At 35.9% G+C, this 22,959-nt stretch overlaps 1 protein-coding gene and 1 pseudogene across 2 annotated transcripts in view; one reads left to right on the top strand and one right to left on the bottom strand.

The window, feature by feature from the left end:
- LOC133617280 (uncharacterized) overlaps nt 1–22,959 on the top strand; it is a 105,654-nt gene that overhangs the window by 54,645 nt on the left and 28,050 nt on the right. For both annotated transcript variants that reach the window (XM_061977197.2, XM_061977198.2), the window contains exons 14-32: nt 1,728–1,856; nt 1,947–2,201; nt 2,288–2,326; nt 2,414–2,440; nt 2,519–2,545; nt 3,881–3,934; nt 4,110–4,196; nt 4,265–4,309; nt 4,489–4,539; nt 5,750–5,812; nt 7,467–7,529; nt 10,585–10,620; nt 17,621–17,659; nt 17,735–17,842; nt 17,937–18,035; nt 18,110–18,190; nt 21,827–21,889; nt 21,957–22,007; nt 22,246–22,272. In XM_061977197.2, coding sequence (XP_061833181.2) covers nt 1,728–1,856; nt 1,947–2,201; nt 2,288–2,326; nt 2,414–2,440; nt 2,519–2,545; nt 3,881–3,934; nt 4,110–4,196; nt 4,265–4,309; nt 4,489–4,539; nt 5,750–5,812; nt 7,467–7,529; nt 10,585–10,620; nt 17,621–17,659; nt 17,735–17,842; nt 17,937–18,035; nt 18,110–18,190; nt 21,827–21,889; nt 21,957–22,007; nt 22,246–22,272 — 1,344 coding nt within the window. The remainder of the gene's footprint in view (nt 1–1,727; nt 1,857–1,946; nt 2,202–2,287; nt 2,327–2,413; nt 2,441–2,518; nt 2,546–3,880; nt 3,935–4,109; nt 4,197–4,264; nt 4,310–4,488; nt 4,540–5,749; nt 5,813–7,466; nt 7,530–10,584; nt 10,621–17,620; nt 17,660–17,734; nt 17,843–17,936; nt 18,036–18,109; nt 18,191–21,826; nt 21,890–21,956; nt 22,008–22,245; nt 22,273–22,959) is intronic.
- Nucleotides 223–331, bottom strand: LOC133617455 (5S ribosomal RNA; annotated as a pseudogene).

The following is a 22,959-nucleotide window of genomic DNA, read 5'->3' as shown; positions in this document are numbered from 1 at the left end:
TCACCCTTGTTCACCCCCTGGGAGGTGAGGGGAACAGTGCCATGCCCGGGAATCATTTTTGGTGATTTAACCCCCAATTCCAACCCTTGATGCTGAGTGCCAAGCAGGGAGGTAATGGGTCCCATTTTTATAGTCTTTGGTATGACTCGGCCGGGGTTTGAACTCACGACCCAACGATCTCAGGGCGGACACTCTAACCACTAGGCCATTCAGCAGGTTAGAAATTTACAGCAACTGGTATTCCCAGGTGGTCTCCCATCCAAGTACTAACCAGGCCCGACCTTGCTTAGCTTCCGAGACCGGGCGTGCTCAGGGTAGTATGGCCGTAAGCCAGGTTTTCTCAAACATGTATGACATATCCCAGCAGGCACAAGGCATTGAAACAACGGCGAGAACTTGTTGAATTAGGTCCTGACGTTGAGCAACTCAAACTTAAGGTTGGAGCAACGTGCTTTTTGACGACGTTTAATCAACGTCGGGTTCTGACGTTGATTTGACCATTGAATTTTGGTCATTTACAAACCAATATTCTACAAGTTAAAGTTAAAGTACCAATGATTGTCACACACACACGAGGTGTGGTTAAATTATCCTCTGCATTTGACCCGTCACCCTTGTTCACCCTCTGGGAGGTGAGGGGAACAGTAGGCAGCAGCAGTGCCACGCCCGGGAATCATTTTTGGTGATTTAACCCCCAATTCCAACCCTTGATGCTGAGTGCCAAGCAGGGAGGTAATGGGTCCATTTTTATAGTCTTTGGTATGATTCGGCCGGGGTTTGAACTCACGACCCACCGATCTCAGGGCGGACACTCTAACCACAAGACCACTGAGTAGATTGTACAATGTTGGAACACCGTACTTTTTGACGATGTTTAATCAACGTTGGGTTCTGACGTTGATTTGACCTTTGAATCTTGGTCATTTACAAACCAATATACTACAACACAAATACAGCGTTGAAACATCGTGCTTTTTGACGACGTTTAATCAATGTTGGGTTCCGACGTTGATTTGACCATTGAATTTTGGTCATTTACAAACTGATATTCTACAACAGAATTCTAACATTGAAACAACATGCTTTTTGACGACGTTTATTTAGTGTCTGGTTGTGACGTTGATTTGACTGTTGAAATTTGGTCATTTCCCAACCAACATTTACCATGAAATGATTAACGTGGACCCCGACTTAAACAATTTGAAAAACTTATTCGGGTGTTACCATTTAGTGGTCAATTGTACGGAATATGTACTGTACTGTGCAATCTACTAATAAGTTTCAATCAATCAATCAAAACAACGTGGATCCAACGTTAGACAACGTTGTTTAAGTTTACATATACAACTATTTTGCAACGTTGTTTAGAAGTCAGTGTCAAAGGACATGCATGTAGACTTAGACTTAGACTTAGACTTACTTGATTGTCATTCAAATTTGAACTTTGCAGTACAGATAGAGTCCAGCAGTGAAAATGTCTAATCAATGTTGTATCAATGTCTTGTGCCTGCTGGGATTCGACTTAGAAATGATCAGGAACTTCCTTTCGGCCCTTGTCCTCTCAGTTGGATTGTGCATAGTTGCAGGGTGAATGAAACAGGGTGAGAGATGCACCAATCCAGACTGTGAGGGTAACCACTACTACATCGTGCTGAGCGCATTTTTTCTATTAACTTTCATCAAAATTGAAATGAAATGAAAAAAGTTGTCACTCTATTGTCTTTCAGACATGTGCAACAATGCCCCCTGCTTCGGTCTGAGCCGCTGCTGCCGCTGCAGCTGGTGGAAGTGGCTGCTGGGCCTCCTACTCAGCCTGCTCTTCCTCCTCGGTCTCCTCTTCGGACTCATCGCCCTGAGTAAGAGAAGATCTGCATCTTTATTTTCCTCTTCATCTTTTCGTTTCCGTGTGCCAGGCATGTCTCAGTCATGTCTCTCCGGTCTCTCAGGTGAAGAAGTGAAACGTCTCAGGAAGCGAGTTGATGCTCTGGAGGCCATCACCGGCTCTGCGTCGGCGAGGTCCAGTCGCCTCTCTGGCGTCAACATTGACAACCCTCTGGAGTCCAAATACACTGACAGGAGTTACTCCAGGTCCAGTTATGATAATGGCATTGGTTTAGGGGCTGCAGCAGGGGGATCTGGGGATCTGCAGAAAACAGTCCAGCAGTTGGTCCAAACTGAACTGCGATCTGATGCATTTAGAGGTCAGAAATTCATAAATTGACTGCTTGTCTTCTGCTCAAATAATGAGGTAATCTTTTGATGAATTCAGCAAATCTTTTTCTTTCAGCCTCAATAAAGGGAACTAAAGGCGACCCTGGAATTAAAGGTTTTTGCAGAAATCATATTCACAGTATCGTTACATTTTTACCACATTAATGCAATAAATGTGACACAAGGCTAATTTTTTTCACAGGGGATGCAGGTCTTCTCGGGCTTAAAGGTAAAACTTTAATCAGTCTCAATATATGTCTTGATTATTTACTACACTATCTATAAACATTTACTAAATATCTTACAGGTGATAGTGGATTCCCTGGCCTGCCAGGTAAGAAGACACAGAGTGTCTCTCATTTTTTGATGTTTGAATTGATACTTTATCAAGCTATGTATTGACTACCATGTATAAGTTTTGAGTTAAAATACATTCATGGCATAAGTCGGAGCCGTTTCCACTGAGGGTTGGACTCCGCCAAGGCTGCCGTTTGTCACCGATTCTGTTCATAACTTTTATGGACAGAATTTCTAGGCGCAGTCAAGGCGTTGAGGGGATCCGGTTTGGTGGCTGCAGGATTAGGTCTCTGCTTTTTTGCAGATGATGTGGTCCTGATGGCTTCATCTGGCCAGGATCTGCAGCTCTCACTGGATCGGTTCGCAGCCGAGTGTGAAGCGACTGGGATGAGAATCAGCACCTCCAAGTCCGAGTCCATGGTTCTCGCCAGGGAAAGGGTGGAGTGCCATCTCCGGGTTGGGTAGGAGATCTTGCCCTAAGTGGAGGAGTTCAAGTACATCGGAGTCTTGTTCACGAGTGGGGGAAGAGTGGATCGTGAGATCAACAGGTGGATCGGTGCGGCGTCTTCAGTAATGCAGACGCTGTGGTGAAGAAGGAGCTGAGCCGGAAGGCAAAGCTCTCGATTTACCGGTCGATCTACGTTCCCATCCTCACCCATGGTCATAAGCTTTGTGTTATGACCGAAAGACAAGATCACGGGTACAAGCGGATGAAATGAGTTTCTTCCGCCGGGTGGCGGGGCTCTCCCTTAGAGATAGGGTGAGAAGCTCTGCCATCCAGGAGGATCTCAAAGTAAAGCCGCTGCTCCTCCACATCGAGAGGAGCCAGATGAGGTGGTTCGGGAATCTGGTCAGGATGCGGATCGGTGCAGCATTTGCATTGATACGGACTGTGCATCAGTCAGTCATGGTCAAGAATTAAATTTAATAAGATCGTGGGTACAAGTGGCCAAACTGAGTCTCCACCGTATGGTGGCGAGGCTCTCCCTCAGAGATAGGATGAGTAGCTCTGTCGTTTGGGGGAAACTCGTAGTTTCCCTCGTCGAGAGGACCCAGATAATGTGGTTCAGGCATCTAAACAGATTGCCCCTCGGACACCTCCCTGGGTGGGTTTTCAGGCCACGCTCGACTGGTAGGAGGCTACTGGGTAGACCAACGCTGGTCTGGGAATGCCTCAAGATCCCCCAGGAGTAGCAAGACGAAGTAGCAGAAAGGATGGAAGTCTGGGCTTCATTGCCTGGGTTGCTACCCCTGCAACCTGACCTTGAATAAGCAGAAGAAGATTTATGGATTGAGTTTGAAAGTTCCACAGAGCGGCTGGATTACAACTGCTAAAGGGACCAGTGAGTGTACACATATGTTATTTCCTCAGGTCTTCCTGGTCCAGCTGGAACAGAAGGACCAAGGGGTGCGAAGGGAATCTCAGGTAAAGAAATGTTGACAGTCTAATGAAATGCATCGGCAAGTTTGCCTTCATAGCTCGAAAACAAATTGTTTGTTGCACACTGTGGATCTAGCTGATGTGCTTTGCATTAGTGATAGATCATAAGTTTCTGTGACTGACACGATGATTAAATCTTCTCTGTGAACCGGTGAACCAGGTGTGGACGGCTTTCCAGGACTCGAAGGGGAAACCGGCCCTCGTGGAGAAGTTGGACCACCAGGATTTGGACCAAAGGGCGAAAAAGGTAAAACGTGTCGAATGTTTTCTTTCTGGAGTTGATCAGTTTTTAATGCTTCAATCTGATATTTATAGGATCATCGGGTGCACCAGGTGCTCCTGGACTCATGGGTCAGAACGGTAAGGTTAAAGGCCGTGCTTGGCCTGATCGAGTAGTTATGAAGCATACCGCCGCAGGTAGCACCATATTCATATTTGTATATGACGATCCAAATAAATTTGTGGCGGCCAATGAATGGGAATAATTAACAGCTAACAGATTTAAAAGTAATACCCTTATTACAATTTATTCTCAACAGGTGTTCCTGGTCTAAAGGGTTCAAAAGGGGATTCTGGAATCCGTAGTAAAGGTAATATCTTGCATTGACATAGGCTTTATATCGTATACAGAACACTCCCTGCACAAACCAGCATGGGAACATATCTATGTATTTGTGGTCAATATCAAGTTACAAGTTGAACACGCAACAACAACAAAAACGCAGGCATCTTTAAAAACAAACATAGAAGAGAACTTTGGAATATTGATGTCATACAGAATATAATGCGCGAGTAAAGTGGTACTTTTGCTCTGCGAGTTTGGTTCTGTGACGGAGCTTGTAACTCAAAACGATACAGGGGAGAAGAAGACGGCACTGAGGCAGGGACGTCGTTTAGCCTTTGGCGTATTTATTATCAGGATGAAATGACGTGTGTATTTAAACAAAAGACTTGGTGTGATGCGTCTACCGGCAAGCGTTGAAGGTACGGGTTGAGAGGAAAGCCGAAGTCCGCAGAGGGCGAGACTGGCTTGGAAGTCCGTGGGCAGGCAAGAGGTCGAAGGCAAGAGAGAGATCGAGATCCGGCAGGCTGTCTTCTTCGAAAGGATTTATTACAATCTTTGCAAGCTGAGTAATGTTTGCTGTGGTCTGGAACAACATGGCACACTATCAGAAATGCAGCCAATATTGCATACGGATAATGTGTCATGAGACATGCAAATATAAATTAAATACACAGAGGGCATAAGTAAAGGAAATTAAATGAGCTCAAATATACCTACAAACGAGGCATGATGATGCAATATGTACATACAGCTAGCCTAAATAGCATGTTAGCATCGATTATCTTTCAGTCACGGATTGGCCAAATATGCCCGATAAGCATTCCAGCATATCAACAAAGCTCACCTTTATGCATTCACGCACAGCATAAAATGTTTGGTGGACAAAATGAGACAAAGAAGGAGTGGCACAAAACACGTCTTTCTGTGGCAGCATCGGAGAAAGTTGCACATGGAAACAAACGACGGTGAGTTCAAGGACCGCTGAAATTAGTCGGACAAAACGGTGCTTGCCAAATACTCTCATCAGTGAAGCATGTGTAACATAAACAGGATTTCTAACAATTGGGAAGGTTTGTGTCATGTTTGTTCTAGAAACCATATTAAAACAAAAAATAATTTGTTTTTCTTCATCTTTTTCCATTTTCACGCATCTCTGAAAGAGGTCCAGGGAGCCACTAAGCTCGACTGTTATTGAACGTGTAGGTATTTGTTGACTAATGGGTTCATGTTTAAAGGTATGCCAGGACTTGATGGGATCCCGGGCCCTGCTGGACCAAAGGGCTCCAAGGGAAGTGCAGGTGAGGAGAAATGTTTTTCATATATTTCCCGACTGTAATAAATACTCACCTGGTATCATTAGCATATGAATTTGAGAACACATACAGTTGATAGACAGTTGCGATAGCCAATCAGATCACGAGTTGTTGACAGTAGCTGTTCTCTCACAACTAAAAGTTGTAAACTCTTAACAGACAAGCTAAATAGATTGCGTCCCTTATTTTGCTCACTGAAGAGACGCAATCCTCGGCTCACATCAGCTTGAAATCAGGTTTGCACCTGTTTTAATAGGCGCAAACCTTTAGTGGATCAGGCCCTAAATGCAATGTTTTTTATTCATATTGACTGTTAAAGGCCTACTGAAATGTGATTTTCTTATTTAAACAGGGATAGCAGGTCCATTCTATGTGTCATACTTGATCATTTTGCGATATTGCCATATTTTTGCTGAAAGGATTTAGTAGAGAACATCGACGATAAAGTTTGCAACTTTTGGTCGCTGATAAAAAAAGCCTTGCCTGTACCGGAAGTAGCAGACGATATGCGCGTGACGTCACAGGTTGTGGAGCTCCTCACATCCGCACATTGTTTACAATCATGGCCACCAGCAGCGAGAGCGATTCGGACCGAGAAAGCGACAATTTCCCCATTAATTTGAGCGAGGATGAAAGATTCGTGGATGAGGAAAGTGAGAGTGAAGGACTCGAGGGCAGTGGGAGCGATTCAGATAGGGAAGATGCTGTGAGAGGCGGGTGGGACCTGACATTCAGCTGGAAATGACTAAAACAGTAAATAAACACAAGACTCTATTAGCCACAACACAACCAGGCTTATATTTAATATGCCACAAATTAATCCCGCATAACAAACACCTCCCCCCTCCCGTCCATACAACTCAAACACCTGCACAACACACTCAATCCCACAGCCCAAAGTATCGTTCACCTCCCCAAAGTTCATACAGCACATTTATTTCCCCAAAGTCCCCAAAGTTACGTACGTGACATGCACATAGCGGCACGCACGTACGGGCAAGCGATCAAATGTTTGGAAGCCGCAGCTGCATGCGTACTCATGGTACCGCGTCTGCGCATCCAACTCAAAGTCCTCCTGGTAAGAGTCTCTGTTGTCCCAGTTCTCCACAGGCCAATGGTAAAGCTTGACTGTCATCTTCCGGGAATGTAAACAATGAAACACCGGCTGTGTTTGTGTTGCTGCAGTCGGCCGCAATACACCGCTTCCCACCTACAGCTTTCTTCTTTGCTGTCTCCATTGTTCATTGAACAAATTGCAAAAGATTCACCAACACAGATGTCCAGAATACTGTGGAATTTTGCGATGAAAACAGACGACTTAATAGCTGGCCACCATGCTGTCCCAAAATGTCCTCTACAATCCGTGACGTCACGCGCCGGCGTCATCATACCGAGACGTTTTCAGCGGGATATTTCGCGCAAAATTTAAAATTGCACTTTAGGAAGCTAACCCGGCCGTATTGGCATGTGTTGCAATGTTAAAGATTTCATCATTGATATATAAACTATCAGACTGCGTGGTCGGTAGTAGTGGGTTTCAGTAGGCCTTAAAAAAAAACACCTTTTGTCCCATATATGTTGCCATAGTAGATATTGTCTTTCTTATACAGCCTCTGTAATTTTTTTTCCGGTGATGCAGGTTCAGTGGGACCTGCTGGTGCACGAGGACCACCTGGAGTTCCTGGAGATGATGGTGTTCCAGGTATTACCACACATGATTGTACAAACCCCGTTTCCATATGAGTTGGGAAATTGTGTTAGATGTAAATATAAACGGAATACAATGATTTGCAAATCATTTTCAACCCATATTCAGTTGAATATGCTACAAAGACAACATATTTGATGTTCAAACTGATAAACATTTTTTTTTTTTTGCAAATAATCATTAACTTTAGAATTTGATGCCAGCAACACGTGACAAAGAAGTTGGGAAAGGTGGCAATAAATACTGATAAAGTTGAGGAATGCTCATCAAACACTTATTTGGAACATCCCACAGGTGTGCAGGCAAATTGGGAACAGGTGGGTGCCATGATTGGGTATAAAAACAGCTTCCCAAAAAATGCTCAGTCTTTCACAAGAAAGGATGGGGCGAGGTACACCCCTTTGTCCACAATTGCGTGAGCAAATAGTCAAACAGTTTAAGAACAACGTTTCTCAAAGTGCAATTGCAAGAAATTTAGGGATTTCAACATCTACGGTCCATAATATCATCAAAAGGTTCAGAGAATCTGGAGAAATCACTCCACCTAAGCGGCATGGCCGGAAACCAACATAGAATGACCGTGACCTTCGATCCCTCAGATGGCACTGTATCAAAAATCGACATCAATCTCTAAAGGATATCACCACATGGGCTCAGGAACACTTCAGAAACCCACTGTCACTAAATACAGTTGGTCGCTACATCTGTAAGTGCAAGTTAAAGCTCTACTATGCAAAGCGAAAGCCATTTATCAACAACATCCAGAAACGCTGCCGGCTTCTCTGGGCCCGAGATCATCTAAGATGGACTCATGCAAAGTGGAAAAGTGTTCTGTGGTCTGATGAGTCCACATTTCAAATTGTTTTTGGAAATATTCGACATCGTGTCATCCGGACCAAAGGGGAAGCGAACCATCCAGACTGTTATCGACGCAAAGTTCAAAAGCCAGCATCTGTAATGGTATGGGGGTGTATTAGTGCCCAAGACATGGGTAACTTACACATCTGTGAAGGCGCCATTAATGCTGAAAGGTACATACAGGTTTTGGAACAACATATGCTGCCATCTAAGCGCCGTCTTTTTCATGGATGCCCCTGCTTATTTCAGCAAGACAATGCCAAGCCACATTCAGCACGTGTTACAACAGCGTGGCTTTGTAAAAAAAGAGTGCGGGTACTTTTCTGGCCCCGCCTGCAGTCCAGACCTGTCTCCCATCGAAAATGTGTGGCGCATTATGAAGCGTAAAAAACGACAGCGGAGACCCCGGACTGTTGAACGACTGAAGCTCTACATAAAACAAGAATGGGAAAGAATTCCACTTTCAAAGCTTCAACAATTAGTTTCCTCAGTTCCCAATCGTTTATTGAGTGTTGTTAAAAGAAAAGGTGATGTAACACAGTGGTGAACTTGCCTTTTCCCAACTACTTTGGCACGTGTTGCAGCCATGAAATTCTAAAAAATAAAGTTTATAAGTTTGAACATCAAATATGTTGTCTTTGTAGTGCATTCAACTGAATATGGGTTGAAAATGATTTGCAAATCATTGTATTCTGTTTTTATTTACATCTAACACAATTTCCCAACTCATATGGAAACGGGGTTTGTACAAAGTAGCCAAAAGCCATACTGGAGTCAAAGTGACAGTTTCTTGTCAGAAGTAGCTGTTATTTATTGTGCTTAAGTATCAAAATTGTGATAACTAGAATGTACTTAAGTATAGATGGAAAAACACAGGTACAACTAAGTACAAAACCCAAAACCAGTGAAGTTGGCACGTTGTGTAAATCGTAAATAAAAACAATAAATACAATGATTTGCAAATCCTTTTCAACCTATATTCAATTGAATAGACTACAAAGACAAGATATTTAATGTTCGAACTGAGAAACTTTTTTTTTTTTTTTGCAAATAATCATTAATTTAGAATTTAATGGCAGCAACACATTGCAAAAAAGTTGGCACAGGGGCATTTTTACCACTGTGTTACATGGCCTTTCCTTTTAACAACACACAGTAAACGTTTGGGAACTGAGGAGACACATTTCTGAAGCTTTTTAAGTGGAATTCTTTCCCATTCTTGCTTGATGTACAGCTTAAGTTGTTCAACAGTCCGGGGGTCTCCGTTGTGGTATTTTAGGCTTCTGCACCACACATTATCAATGGGAGACAGGTCTGGACTACAGGCAGGCCAGTCTAGTACCCGCACTCTTTTACTATGAAGCCACGTTGATGTAACACTTGGCTTGGCACTGTCTTGCTGAAATAAGCAGGGGCGTCCATGATAACGTTGCTTGGATGGCAACATATGTTGCTCCAAAACCTGTATGTACCTTTCAGCATTAATGGCGCCTTCACAGATGTGTAAGTTACCCATGCCTTGTGCACTAATACACCTTCATACCATGAGCTAATATTTGGCAAAAAATAACCAAGTTTCTCAGTTGGAACATTAAATATCTTGTCTTTGCAGTCTATTCAATTGAATATAAGTTGGAAAGGATTTTCAAATCATTGTATTCTGTTTTTATTTACCATTTACACAACGTGCCAACTTCACTGGTTTCGGGTTTTTGTAAAATGTGCTCACCGTTTTTTGACGGCCCTGAGTTAACTTCTGATTAATCACACAAAAAAATGTTTGTATTAATCGTGTATGAACATCAATCATGCAATTTATTTTGTACCTTAACTGCAGATAGTTACAGTACCCGAAATGGGTGTTGTTATACGCACATGCATAAGTGCAAAGCTGAGTGAAGAGACTACGACTGGTGTGCTCGCTGATAAATTCCACTTTAAAATAAACCTAACTGTAGTTCAGGTCAAACTGTTTCCGAGTTTTGAGCAAATGACGTGCATTTAAGTAAAACATAAAAAAAATGTTCATGTATATGACATTCTGACAATGAAATTGCACTTGTGTAATTACAAAAAAATATTAACTGACAGCACTAATTTATGCATTTATAGTTACTGTAATTGCCTATAAGGATACCTTTCTAAATGATTCGGATGTGTATTAATGCACCCTAATCCCCCATCCCTGCAGGTATTGGTGGAATTCCAGGACTGCCTGGTGCTAAAGGTACGGTCTTATCTCCTGACCAGGTTTCTCCACAGGACTGCAGTCTACAGTAGGAAGGGAATTCATATGGCCCCATTTGTGACGGTTTACCTGACACATGAAACGTGACAAATTTGAGTCGCTATCCACTTTAGTGTTGAATAGCTTAAGATCTCTTTTGTGGCAATTCCAAAATTCCAACTTTGACCACACTGCAAAAAGTCAGTGTTCAAAAACAAGAAAAAAATATATAAAAATGAGGGGTATTTTATTTGAATTAAGCAAAATTATCTGCCAATAGAACAAGAAAATTCGGCTTGTCAAGACTTTCCAAAACAAGCAAAATTAGCTCACCTCAACGAACCCCAAAAATACCTTAAAATAAGTATATTCTCACTAATAACAAGTGCACTTTTCTTGGTAGAAAAAAAGAGACCTTTTTGCTCAATTTGTTGAAAATTATTCTTAAATTAAGTAAATGTAATTTTTTCATGCTTGAAGTAAGAAATTATTACTTTAAAAAAAGTAGTTTTATACTTGTGAGTGTTGATGACACAACTTTGCAACACTTGATATTCTATGTTTTACTCAATATAGATCATAAAATCTCAGCAACAAGCTGTAATATTTTACTGAGATTATTTAGGACCAAAACTCTTAAAACAAGTAAAACATAAAATCTGCTTAGTGAGAAGAATTATCTTATCAGACAGAAAATAAGCAAATATCACCCTTATTTGAGATATTTAATCTTACTTAGATTTCAGTTTTTGCAGTGCACATAGCATCAGTTGCTACATAGAGTGGCACTTTCCATCATTTTCAGCAAACTAAATTGCAAAATGATTACACCCCACACCCCCCTTCCTCTCATGAAGACAGGAATGGGCCCATATGACACCCTTCCCTACTACTCATATTCTATTATATTCTATTTATCTATTAGCATGTGAGCAAAAAAACATGGGAAGCAAAAAATATATATTTTGTTGTTTCGGGAAAAAAATAACATTCTTCTGTAGATTATTTTAATGTCACAGGCCTGTAAGTGCTTTCAGATGGGGGTGGTAATTGAAAATTGATGCTAATTGGGAAAAAAGGATACGTGCTTTCATGTTAGTCTCCAAAAGTGTCTGATAAGGCTAAACAATTTTGCTAAATTCGTCCCTAATTATGCTACATTTTCTTAAGTATGGATATTTATTCTTTAGGTATTTTTTTTTTATTGCACTGAACGATGGCGCTTAATTTCGTAGGTAACGATGTTGATAATTACAATAAAGGGAATCTAAGTGAATCCATACGAAGACTGGAGCAATTTTTCCTGTTAAACATTCTCAAAATCCAATTAATCCATTTCAGACACCCAAAAACACATCTTACAAATTTTATATATTTTCATAAATGATTTTATAAATTTTATAAATGATTTTATACATTTTAAAAATGAGTTTAAACATCCTCAAAATCCAAATAATCCATTTCAGACATCCAAAAACACAATTTATAAATTTTTAACATTTTTATAAATGATTTTATACATTTTGTAAATGATTTTATAAATGTTAAAAATGATTTTAAACATCTTCAAAATCCAATTAATCCATTTTAGACACCCAAAAACACATTTTATAAATTTTATAAATTTTTATAAATGATTTTATAAATTTTATAAATGATTTTATACATTTTATAAATTTTATAAATGATTTTAAACATCCTCAAAATCCAATTAATACATTTCAGACACCCAAAAACACATTTTATAAATTTTATACATTTTTATAAATGATTTTATACATTTTATAAATGATTTTATAAATTTTATAAATTATTTTAAACATCCTCAAAATCAAATTAATCCATTTCAGACATCCAAAAACACATTTTATAAATTGTATACATTTTTATAAATGATTTTATAAATTTTGTAAATGATTTTATAAATGTTATAAATGATTTTAAACATCCTCAAAATCCAATTAATCCATTTCAGACACCCAAAAACACATTTTATAAATTGTATACATTTTTATAAATGATTTTATAAATTTTATAAATGATTTTATAAATTTTATAAATGATTTTAAACATCCTCAAAATCCAATTAATCCATTTCAGACATCCAAAAACACATTTTATAAATTTTATACATTTTTAAAAATGATTTTATAAATTTTGTAAATGATTTTATAAATGTTACAAATGATTTTAAACATCCTCAAAATCCAATTAATCCATTTCAGACACCCAAAAACACATTTTATAAATTTTACAAATTTTTATAAATGATTTTATATTTTTTATAAATGATTTTATAAATTTTATTAATGATTTTAAACATCTTCAAAATCCAATTAATCCATTTCAGACACCCAAAAACACATTTTATAAATTGTATACATTTTTATAAAGGATTTTATAAATTTTTTAAATGATTTCATAAATTTTAAAAATGATTTTAAACATCCTCAAAATCCAATTAATCCATTTCAGACATCCAAAAACACATTTTATAAATTGTATACATTTTTATAAATGATTTTAAGCATTTTATAAATGACTTTATACATTTTAAAACTTATTTTAAACATCCTCAAAATCCAATTAATCCATTTCAGACATCCAAAAACACATTTTATAAAATGTATACATTTTTATAAATGATTTTATAAATTTTGTATATGATTTGATAAATGTTATAAATGATTTTAAACATCCTCAAAATCAAATGACTCCATTTCAGACATCCAAAAACACATTTTATAAATTTTATACATTTTTAAAAATGATTTTATAAATTTTGTAAATGATTTTATAAATGTTACAAATGATTTTAAACATCCTCAAAATCCAATTAATCCATTTCAGACACCCAAAAACACATTTTATAAATTTTACAAATTTTTATAAATGATTTTATATTTTTTATAAATGATTTTATAAATTTTATTAATGATTTTAAACATCTTCAAAATCCAATTAATCCATTTCAGACACCCAAAAACACATTTTATAAATTGTATACATTTTTATAAAGGATTTTATAAATTTTTTAAATGATTTCATAAATTTTTAAAATGATTTTAAACATCCTCAAAATCCAATTAATCCATTTCAGACATCCAAAAACACATTTTATAAATTGTATACATTTTTATAAATGATTTTAAGCATTTTATAAATGACTTTATACATTTTAAAAATTATTTTAAACATCCTCAAAATCCAATTAATCCATTTCAGACATCCAAAAACACATTTTATAAAATGTATACATTTTTATAAATGATTTTATAAATTTTGTATATGATTTGATAAATGTTATAAATGATTTTAAACATCCTCAAAATCAAATGACTCCATTTCAGACACCCAAAAACACATTTTATAAATTTTATAAATGTTTTTAAATTATTTTATAAATTTTATAAATTTTATAAATGTTTATAAATGATTTTATAAATTTTTTAAATGTTTATAAATGATTTTATAAATTTTATAAATGATTTTATAAATTTTTATAAATGATTTTATACATTTTATAAATGATTTTAAACATCCTCAAAATCCAAGTAATCCATTTCAGACACCCAAAAACACATTTTATAAATTTCATACATTTTTATAAAGGAATTTATAAATTTTATAAATGATTTTATAAATTTTATAAATGATTTTAAGCATCTTCAAAATCCAATTAATCCATTTCAGACACCCAAAAACCTATTTTATGAATTTTATACATTTTTATAAATGATTTTAAGCATTTTATAAATGACTTTATACATTTTAAAAATTATTTTAAACATCCTCAAAATCCAATTAATCCATTTCAGACACCCAAAAACACATTTTATAAATTTTATAATTTTTTATAAATGATTTTATAAATTTTATAAATAATTTTATAAATTTTATAAATGATTTTAGACATCTTCAAAATCCAATTAATCCATTACAGACACCCAAAAACACATTTTATAAATTTTATAAATTTTTATAAATGGTTTTATACATTTTATAAATGATTTTATACATTTTAAAAGTGATTTTAAACATCCTCAAAATCCAATGAATCCATTTCAGTCACCCAAAAACACATTTTATAAATTCTATACATTTTTATAAATGATTTTATAAATTTTGTAAATGATTTTATAAATGTTATAAATGATTTTAAACATTCTCAAAATCCAATTAATCCATTTCAGACACCCAAAAACACATTTTATAAATTTTTATAAATGATTTTATAAATTTTAAAAATGATTTTATAAATGTTATAAATTATTTTAAACATCTTCAAAATCCAATGAATCCATTTCAGACACCCAAAAACACATTTTATAAATTTTATACATTTTTATAAATTATTTTATAAATTTTGTAAATGATTTTATAAATGTTATAAATGGTTTTAAACATCCTCAAAATCAAATGACTCCATTTCAGACACCCAAAAACACATTTTATAAATTTTATAAATGTTTTTAAATTATTTTATAAATTTTATAAATGTTTATAAATGATTTTATAAATTTTTTAAATGTTTATAAATGATTTTATAAATTTTATAAATGATTTTATAAATTTTTATAAATGATTTTATACATTTTATAAATGATTTTAAACATCCTCAAAATCCAATTAATCCATTTCAGACACCCAAAAACACATTTTATAAATGTCATACATTTTTATAAAGGATTTTATAAATTTTATAAATGATTTTATAAATTTTATAAATGATTTTAAGCATCTTCAAAATCCAATTAATCCATTTCAGACACCCAAAAACCCATTTTATAAATTTTATACATTTTTATAAATGATTTTAAGCATTTTATAAATGACTTAATACATTTTAAAAATTATTTTAAACATCCTCAAAATCCAATTAATCCATTTCAGACATCCAAAAACACATTTTATAAAATGTATACATTTTTATAAATGATTTTATAAATTTTGTAAATGATTTTATAAATGTTATAAATTATTTTAAACATCTTCAAAATCCAATGAATCCATTTCAGACACCCAAAAACACATTTTATAAATTTTATACATTTTTATAAATTATTTTATACATTTTGTAAATGATTTTATAAATGTTATAAATGGTTTTAAACATCCTCAAAATCCAATTAATCCATTTCAGACACCCAAAAACACATTTTATAAATTTTATAATTTTTTATAAATGATTTTATAAAATTTATAAATAATTTCATAAATTTTATAAATGATTTTAAACATCTTCAAAATCCAATTAATCCATTACAGACACCAAAAAACACATTTTATAAATTTTATAAATTTTTATCAATTATTTTATACATTTTATAAATGATTTTATACATTTTAAAAATGATTTTAAACATCCTCAAAATCCAATGAATCCATTTCAGTCACCCAAAAACACATTTTATAAATTCTATACATTTTTATAAATGATTTTATAAATTTTGTAAATGATTTTATAAATGTTATAAATGATTTTAAACATTCTCAAAATCCAATTAATCCATTTCAGACACCCAAAAACACATTTTATAAATTTTTATAAATGATTTTATAAATTTTAAAAATGATTTTATAAATGTTATAAATTATTTTAAACATCTTCAAAATCCAATGAATCCATTTCAGACACCCAAAAAACACATTTTATATATTTTATACATTTTTATAAATTATTTTATAAATTTTGTAAATGATTTTATAAATGTTATAAATGGTTTTAAACATCCTCAAAATCCAATTAATCCATTTCAGACACCCAAAAACACATTTTATAAATTTTATAATTTTCTATAAATGATTTTATAAATTTTATAAATAATTTTATAAATTTTATAAATGATTTTAAACATCTTCAAAATCCAATTAATCCATTACAGACACCCAAAAACACATTTTATACATTTTATAAATTTTTATAAATTATTTTATACATTTTATAAATGATTTTATACATTTTAAAAATGATTTTAAACATCCTCAAAATCCAATGAATCCATTTCAGTCACCCAAAAACACATTTTATAAATTCTATACATTTTTATAAATGATTTTATAAATTTTGTAAATGATTTTATAAATGTTATAAATGATTTTAAACATTCTCAAAATCCAATTAATCCATTTCAGACACCCAAAAACACATTTTATAAATTTTTATAAATGATTTTATACATTTTAAAAATGATTTTATAAATTTTATAAATGATTTTAAACATTCTCAAAATTCAATTAATCCATTTCAGACACCCAAAAACACATTTTATAAATTTTAAAAATGATTTTATAAATTTTATAAATGGTTTTAAACATCTTCAAAATCCAATTAATCCATTTCAGACACCCAAAAACACATTTTATAAATTTTTAAAATGTTTTTAAATGATTTTATACATTTTATAAATGTTTATATATGATTTTATAAATTTTATAAATGTTTATAAATGATTTTATAATTTTTTACAACATTTTATAAATGATGATTATAGTTGTACATGCAGAAAGTCATGCATAATACAAATACGTGATGAATGACATGGATAAATGAACATTTAACATCACTTTTACCTTTATTGAACACTTGGTGAAGACGGCAAGGAGCGGGAATTGTTTGTGATATCGGTTTTCCTTAACACTTTTAACACTTTGGAGGAGAAAACGCAAATAAAATTGTTTAGCACGCGCAATGTGATTCATCAACAGTCGTCGCCGTTTTGCCAGCACTATTTAGCGTTTCATTTAGCACGTGCAAACTGACATTTACACACACGGCTGCAGGGTTCTGTGGTCTGACGAGTCCACATTTCAAATGGTTTTTGGAAACCGTGGACGTCGTGTCCTCCGGATCAAAGACGAACAGAACCATCCGGATTGTTATAGGCGCAAAGTTGGAAAAACCAGCATCTGTGATCGTTGTATCCGGACCAGCGGCTGATGTAAATACCGTAACATTTTACCGGAAGAAAAAGACTGATAAAGGAATAATGTCTTTCAGGTGAAATGGGTCAGGCTGGTCGGATCGTTTCAACTCAACGTAAGACTTTTTTTTACACTTCTTAGTCAAACCACAAGTTTGCTGAACGTTAATATTTTCTTTCGTTATTTCCAGATGGCTCCAGTACTGTGGCCATCCCTGGACCGCCGGGTCCCGCCGGGCCACCGGGTCCCCCCGGAGCCCCCGGGTTGTCTGGTCCTGCCGGTCCAAGAGGACACCCTGGTAATAAATGAAGTCTTAGAAAAATGAGGATATTGTGGAATCAGAGTGTAGCATTGTCATTTTTTTATAACGACGTAATGGTGTGGCCATTTAGGTGTGACGGGGGACCAGGCTGGTTCCAGCAGATCGAGTTCAAGTTCAAGTATAAGTTCAAGTTCAAGTTCAGAAACTGTCAGTGCAACACGAACTGGTAGTAAGTACCTCACTGTTTCCTGAGTAAGTACTATAAGTTCAATATTCAGAATCCCATTTTTTTCCCCCTAACAGGACTGTCTTCAGGGGCTGGACTTGTGGGACCACCGGGACCTCCAGGACCCCCAGGACTACCTGGTCTCCGAGGTCCTGCTGGTAGGTTCTGAACTAAGACAACAAACAATGTAGATAAGTAATATTGGTCAAATATTCACTCCCATGTTGTGATCGAAAAAAGGTGAGACAAACTTCCCATTTTTTTGCCAGGAAATCCGTTTTGGGTTTTTTTTCCCCGGAATTTGCTCTCCACGAACAAAAATTCTCAGCAGTGCTTCTGCGACTGCTCGACTCAAGCCTCGGCAACACTTGGGACAGCTTCGTGTTACGCGGTTCAATCGAAATCCAAACTTTGCGTACAAATCTTGACAAATGGGAGACTTACTATCTTTACTAGAGATGTCCGATAATGGCTTTTTTGCCGATATCCCGATATTGTCCAACTCTTAATTATCGATTCCGATACCTACCGATACCGATATATACAGTCGTGGAATTAACACATTATTATGCCTAATTTTGTTGTGATGCCCTGCTGGATGCATTAAAGAATGTAACAAGGTTTTCCAAAATAAATCAACTCAAGTTATGGAAAAAAAATGCCAACATGGCACTGCCATATTTATTATTGAAGTCACAAAGTGCATTATTTTTTTTTAACATGCTTCAAAACAGCAGCTTGGAATTTAGGACATGCTCTCCCTGAGAGAGCATGAGGAGGTTGAGGTGGGCGGGGTTGGGGGGGTGTATATTGTAGCGTCCCGGAAGAGTTAGTGCTGCATGGGATTCTGGGTATTTGTTCTGTTGTGTTTATGTTGTGTTACGGTGCGGATGTTCTCCCGAAATGTGTTTGTCATTCTTGTTTGGTGTGGGTTCACAATGTGGCGCATATTTGTAACAGTGTTAAAGTTGTTTACATAGCCACCCTCAGTTTGACCTGACTTGTGTGTGTGAAAAGCCGTTGATATTAAAGGCAGTGCCTTTAAAGTTTATTGGCGCTCTGTAGTTCTCCCTACGTCCGTTTTTAAAAAGTCATACATTTTACTTTTTGAAACGGATATCGATAATTTGGAAACCGATACCGATAATTTCCGATATTACATTTTAAAGCATTTATCGGCCGATAATATCGGCAGTCCGATATTATCGGACATCCCTAATCTTTACCTAAAAAAAAAAGCATGCACACTTCCTCACGTTTTCTGTAAGATGGCAGAAGAAATGCGACCCAGCCTGATAAAACGTCTCGCCCATACGCCCTGTGAAAGAGCCCATTTGATTTTCACTTATGCAATATAAATAGTTGTCTCAGAAGAAAGCCTGAAAGCATATATACCCTATTTTTCGGACTATAAGGCACACTTAAAATCCTTATAAGTGCCTTATAACCCGGTGCGCCCAATGTACTTACCAACCTCGAAGCTATTTTATTTGGTACATGGGGAAATGATAAGTGTGACCAGTAGATGGCAGTCAGCTGCTGTTTTGAGGCATGTTCAAAAAAAATAATGCACTTTGTGACTTCAATAATAAACATGGCAGTGCCATGTTGGCACTTTTTTTCCATAACTTGAGTTGATTTATTTTGAAAAAACCTTGTTACATTGTTTAATGCATCCAGCGGGGCATCACAACAAAATTAGGCATAATAATGTGTTAATTCCTCGACTGTATATATCGATATCGGTTGATATCGGAATCGGTAATTAAGAGTTGGACAATATCGGAATATCGGGCAAAAAAGCCATTATCGGACATCTCTAGGCCCAAGATATTAAAACAACGTTGAGAACTTGTTGAATTGAGTCCTGACGTTGAGCAAACTCAAACGTAACGTTGAAACAACACTATTTTTGACGACGTTTAATCAATGTTGGGTTCTGACGTTGATTTCACCATTGAATTTAGGTCATTTCCCAACTAATATTCTACAACACAAATACAACGTTGAAACAACATGCTTTTTAATGACCTTTATTCAATGTCAGGTTTTGACGTTGATTTGACCATTTGAAATTCGGTAATTTCCCAAACAACGTGGATCCAACGTTGTCTCAATTTACAAACCCCGTTTCCATATGAGTTGGGAAATTGTGTTAGATGTAAATATAAACGAAATACAATGATTTGAAAATCATTTTCAACCCATATTCAGTTGAATATGCTACAAAGACAACATATTTGATGTTCAAACTGATAAACATTTTTTTTTTTGCAAATAATCATTAATTTTAGAATTTGATGCCAGCAACATGTGACAAAGAAGTTGGGAAAGGTGGCAAAAAATATTGATAAAGTTGAGGAATGCTCATCAAACACTTATTTGGAACATCCCACAGGTGAACAGGCTAATTGGGAACAGGTGGGTGCCATGATTGGGTATAAAAGTAGATTCCATGAAATGCTCAGTCGTTCACAAACAAGGATGGTGCGAGGGTCACCACTTTGTCAACAAATGCGTGAGCAAATTGTTGAACAGTTTAAGAACAACATTTCTCAACCAGCTATTGCAAGGAATTTAGGGATTTCGCCATCTACGGTCCGTAGCATCATCAAATGGTTCAGAGAATCTGGAGAAATCACTGCACGTAAGCAGCTAAGCCCGTGACCTTTGATCCCTCAGGCTGTACTGCATCAACAGGCGACATCAGTGTGTAAAGGATATCACCACATGGACTCAGGAACACTTTAGAAACCAACTGTCAGTAACTACAGTTGGTCGCTACATCTCAAAGTGCAAGTTAAAACTCTCCTATGCAAGGCGAAAACCGTTTATCAACAACACCCAGAAACGTCGTCGGCTTCGTTGGGCCTGAGCTCATCTAAGATGGACTGATACAAAGTGGAAAAGTGTTCTGTGGTCTGACATTTCAAATTGTTTTTGGAAACTGTGGACGTCGTGTCCTCCGGACCAAAGAGGAAAAGAACCATCCGGATTGTTATAGGCGCAAAGTTGAAAAGCCAACATCTGTGATGGTATGGGGGTGTATTAGTGCCCAAGACATGGGTAACTTACACACCTGTGAAGGCGCCATTAATGCTGAAAGGTACATACAGGTTTTAGAGCAACATATGTTGCCATCCAAGCAACGTTACCATGGACGCCCCTGCTTATTTCAGCAAGACAATGCCAAGCCACGTGTTACATCAACGTGGCTTCATAGTAAAAGAGTGCGGGTACTAGACTGGCCTGCCTGTAGTCCAGACCTGTCTCCCATTGAAAATGTGTGGCGCATTATGAAGCCTAAAATACCACAACGGAGACCCCCGGACTGTTGAACAACTTAAGCTGTACATCAAGCAAGAATGGGAAAGAATTCCACCTGAGAAGCTTAAAAAATGTGTCTCCTCAGTTCCCAAACGTTTACTGAGTGTTGTTAAAAAGAAAGACCATGTAACACAGTGGTGTGTTGCAGCCATGAAATTCTAAGTTTATTATTATTTGCGAAAAAAAATAAAGTTTATGAGTTTGAACATCAAATATCTTGTCTTTGTAGTACATTAACTGAATATGGGTCGAAAATGATTTGCAAATCATTGTATTCCGTTTATATTTACATCTAACACAATTTCCCAACTCATATGGAAACGGGGTTTGTACAAATACAACTATTTTGCAACGCTGTGTAGAATGCCATGAACGTATAATCAACGTTGTATCAATGGGTTATCTATAAATTACTACATGCATTACTACATGCATTACTATTTATTGACTTGAAATGATTTGAACAGGTATTGGATCACCTGGACCTGCAGGGCCAAAAGGAGACCCTGGCAGTTTTGTCCCTACATCAGGTTGGTGATGGAAAAATTCAAACTTGCCATACTTCCTAGGATTAATTGCCTCCTTTCTTTGTCTTAGAAACCTTCTTTGGCGGACCACCAGGACCGCCTGGTCCACAGGGCCCACAGGGTATGACCACAAAGTGATGCATTTTTGTTTTGTGTTTGCTGAAACTGCCAATCAAGAGAGATGTGACATCATAGAATGTTTTCAGTCGGCAAAAATCACTTTATCACTTTAAAAACAACTGGACCAACTGTACTGCTGGTTGGAAAAGGGCCTTTGACTCCATTGATGAATGTGGTTGATACTTCCTAGTAATTCCTTTGATCACAAACATGTTTTTATTCCTTGTCATTGGTTCTAGGTGAGCGAGGACTACGAGGTTTCCAAGGTATACAGATGAACTTGCATGTTTTACCGATGGGATTTGTCAGAAAGGTTCCAGTACTTGTCGCCTGTCACTAAAGATTTATTTCAATTCCGATCGAGAAGAGGCAATTCCGGAAGGAATTGCGTGTGAATGCTCCGATGCTGAAGTTGAACTGAAATGCTGACAGAATGTAGTATGAATGTAGAAATTGTTTAAATGTTGAAACGTTTGAATTTCCAGGGAAACCGGAATTTGGTTTGGAACTTGGGAAAGTGTTAGTTTGAATGTCCAGGATGAGTGGAATGTGTTAATGTTGGAATGGTTTGAATCGGTTGAAAAATGTGGGAATTGGGCAACTTGGAAAAATGTCCCATTCATTTCAATGAGAACTTCCTGGAAATTTGGGAATTTTGGGAAACGCGGGATTTTAAAAAAAATTATGAATGTCCCGAATTAACTGAATTGGTTGGTGTTGGAATTGTTTAAACGGGTCAAGAAATGTTGAATTAGTAAGAGTTTTTAATTGAGAAATTCCTGGAATTTCGGGAAAACTGGGAATTTTTATAGTTCCTTAACCAACTTGGTTTTCTGTTCTAAATAAGAGGAATGTTTTGACGGTGGAAGGTTGAAATGTGTTGAAAAATGGGGAAGGAGTAGTCGCCAAAAAAAAGGGTGGAAATAGGGCGTTGGAAAAGCAGGAATTCTGGA

Source organism: Nerophis lumbriciformis, linkage group LG16 (genome assembly GCF_033978685.3).
Source record: "Nerophis lumbriciformis linkage group LG16, RoL_Nlum_v2.1, whole genome shotgun sequence".
Taxonomy (NCBI): Eukaryota; Metazoa; Chordata; class Actinopteri; order Syngnathiformes; family Syngnathidae; genus Nerophis; species Nerophis lumbriciformis.
Note: the sequence above shows the minus strand (reverse complement) of the source record. Positions and strands in the feature narration are given on the sequence as shown.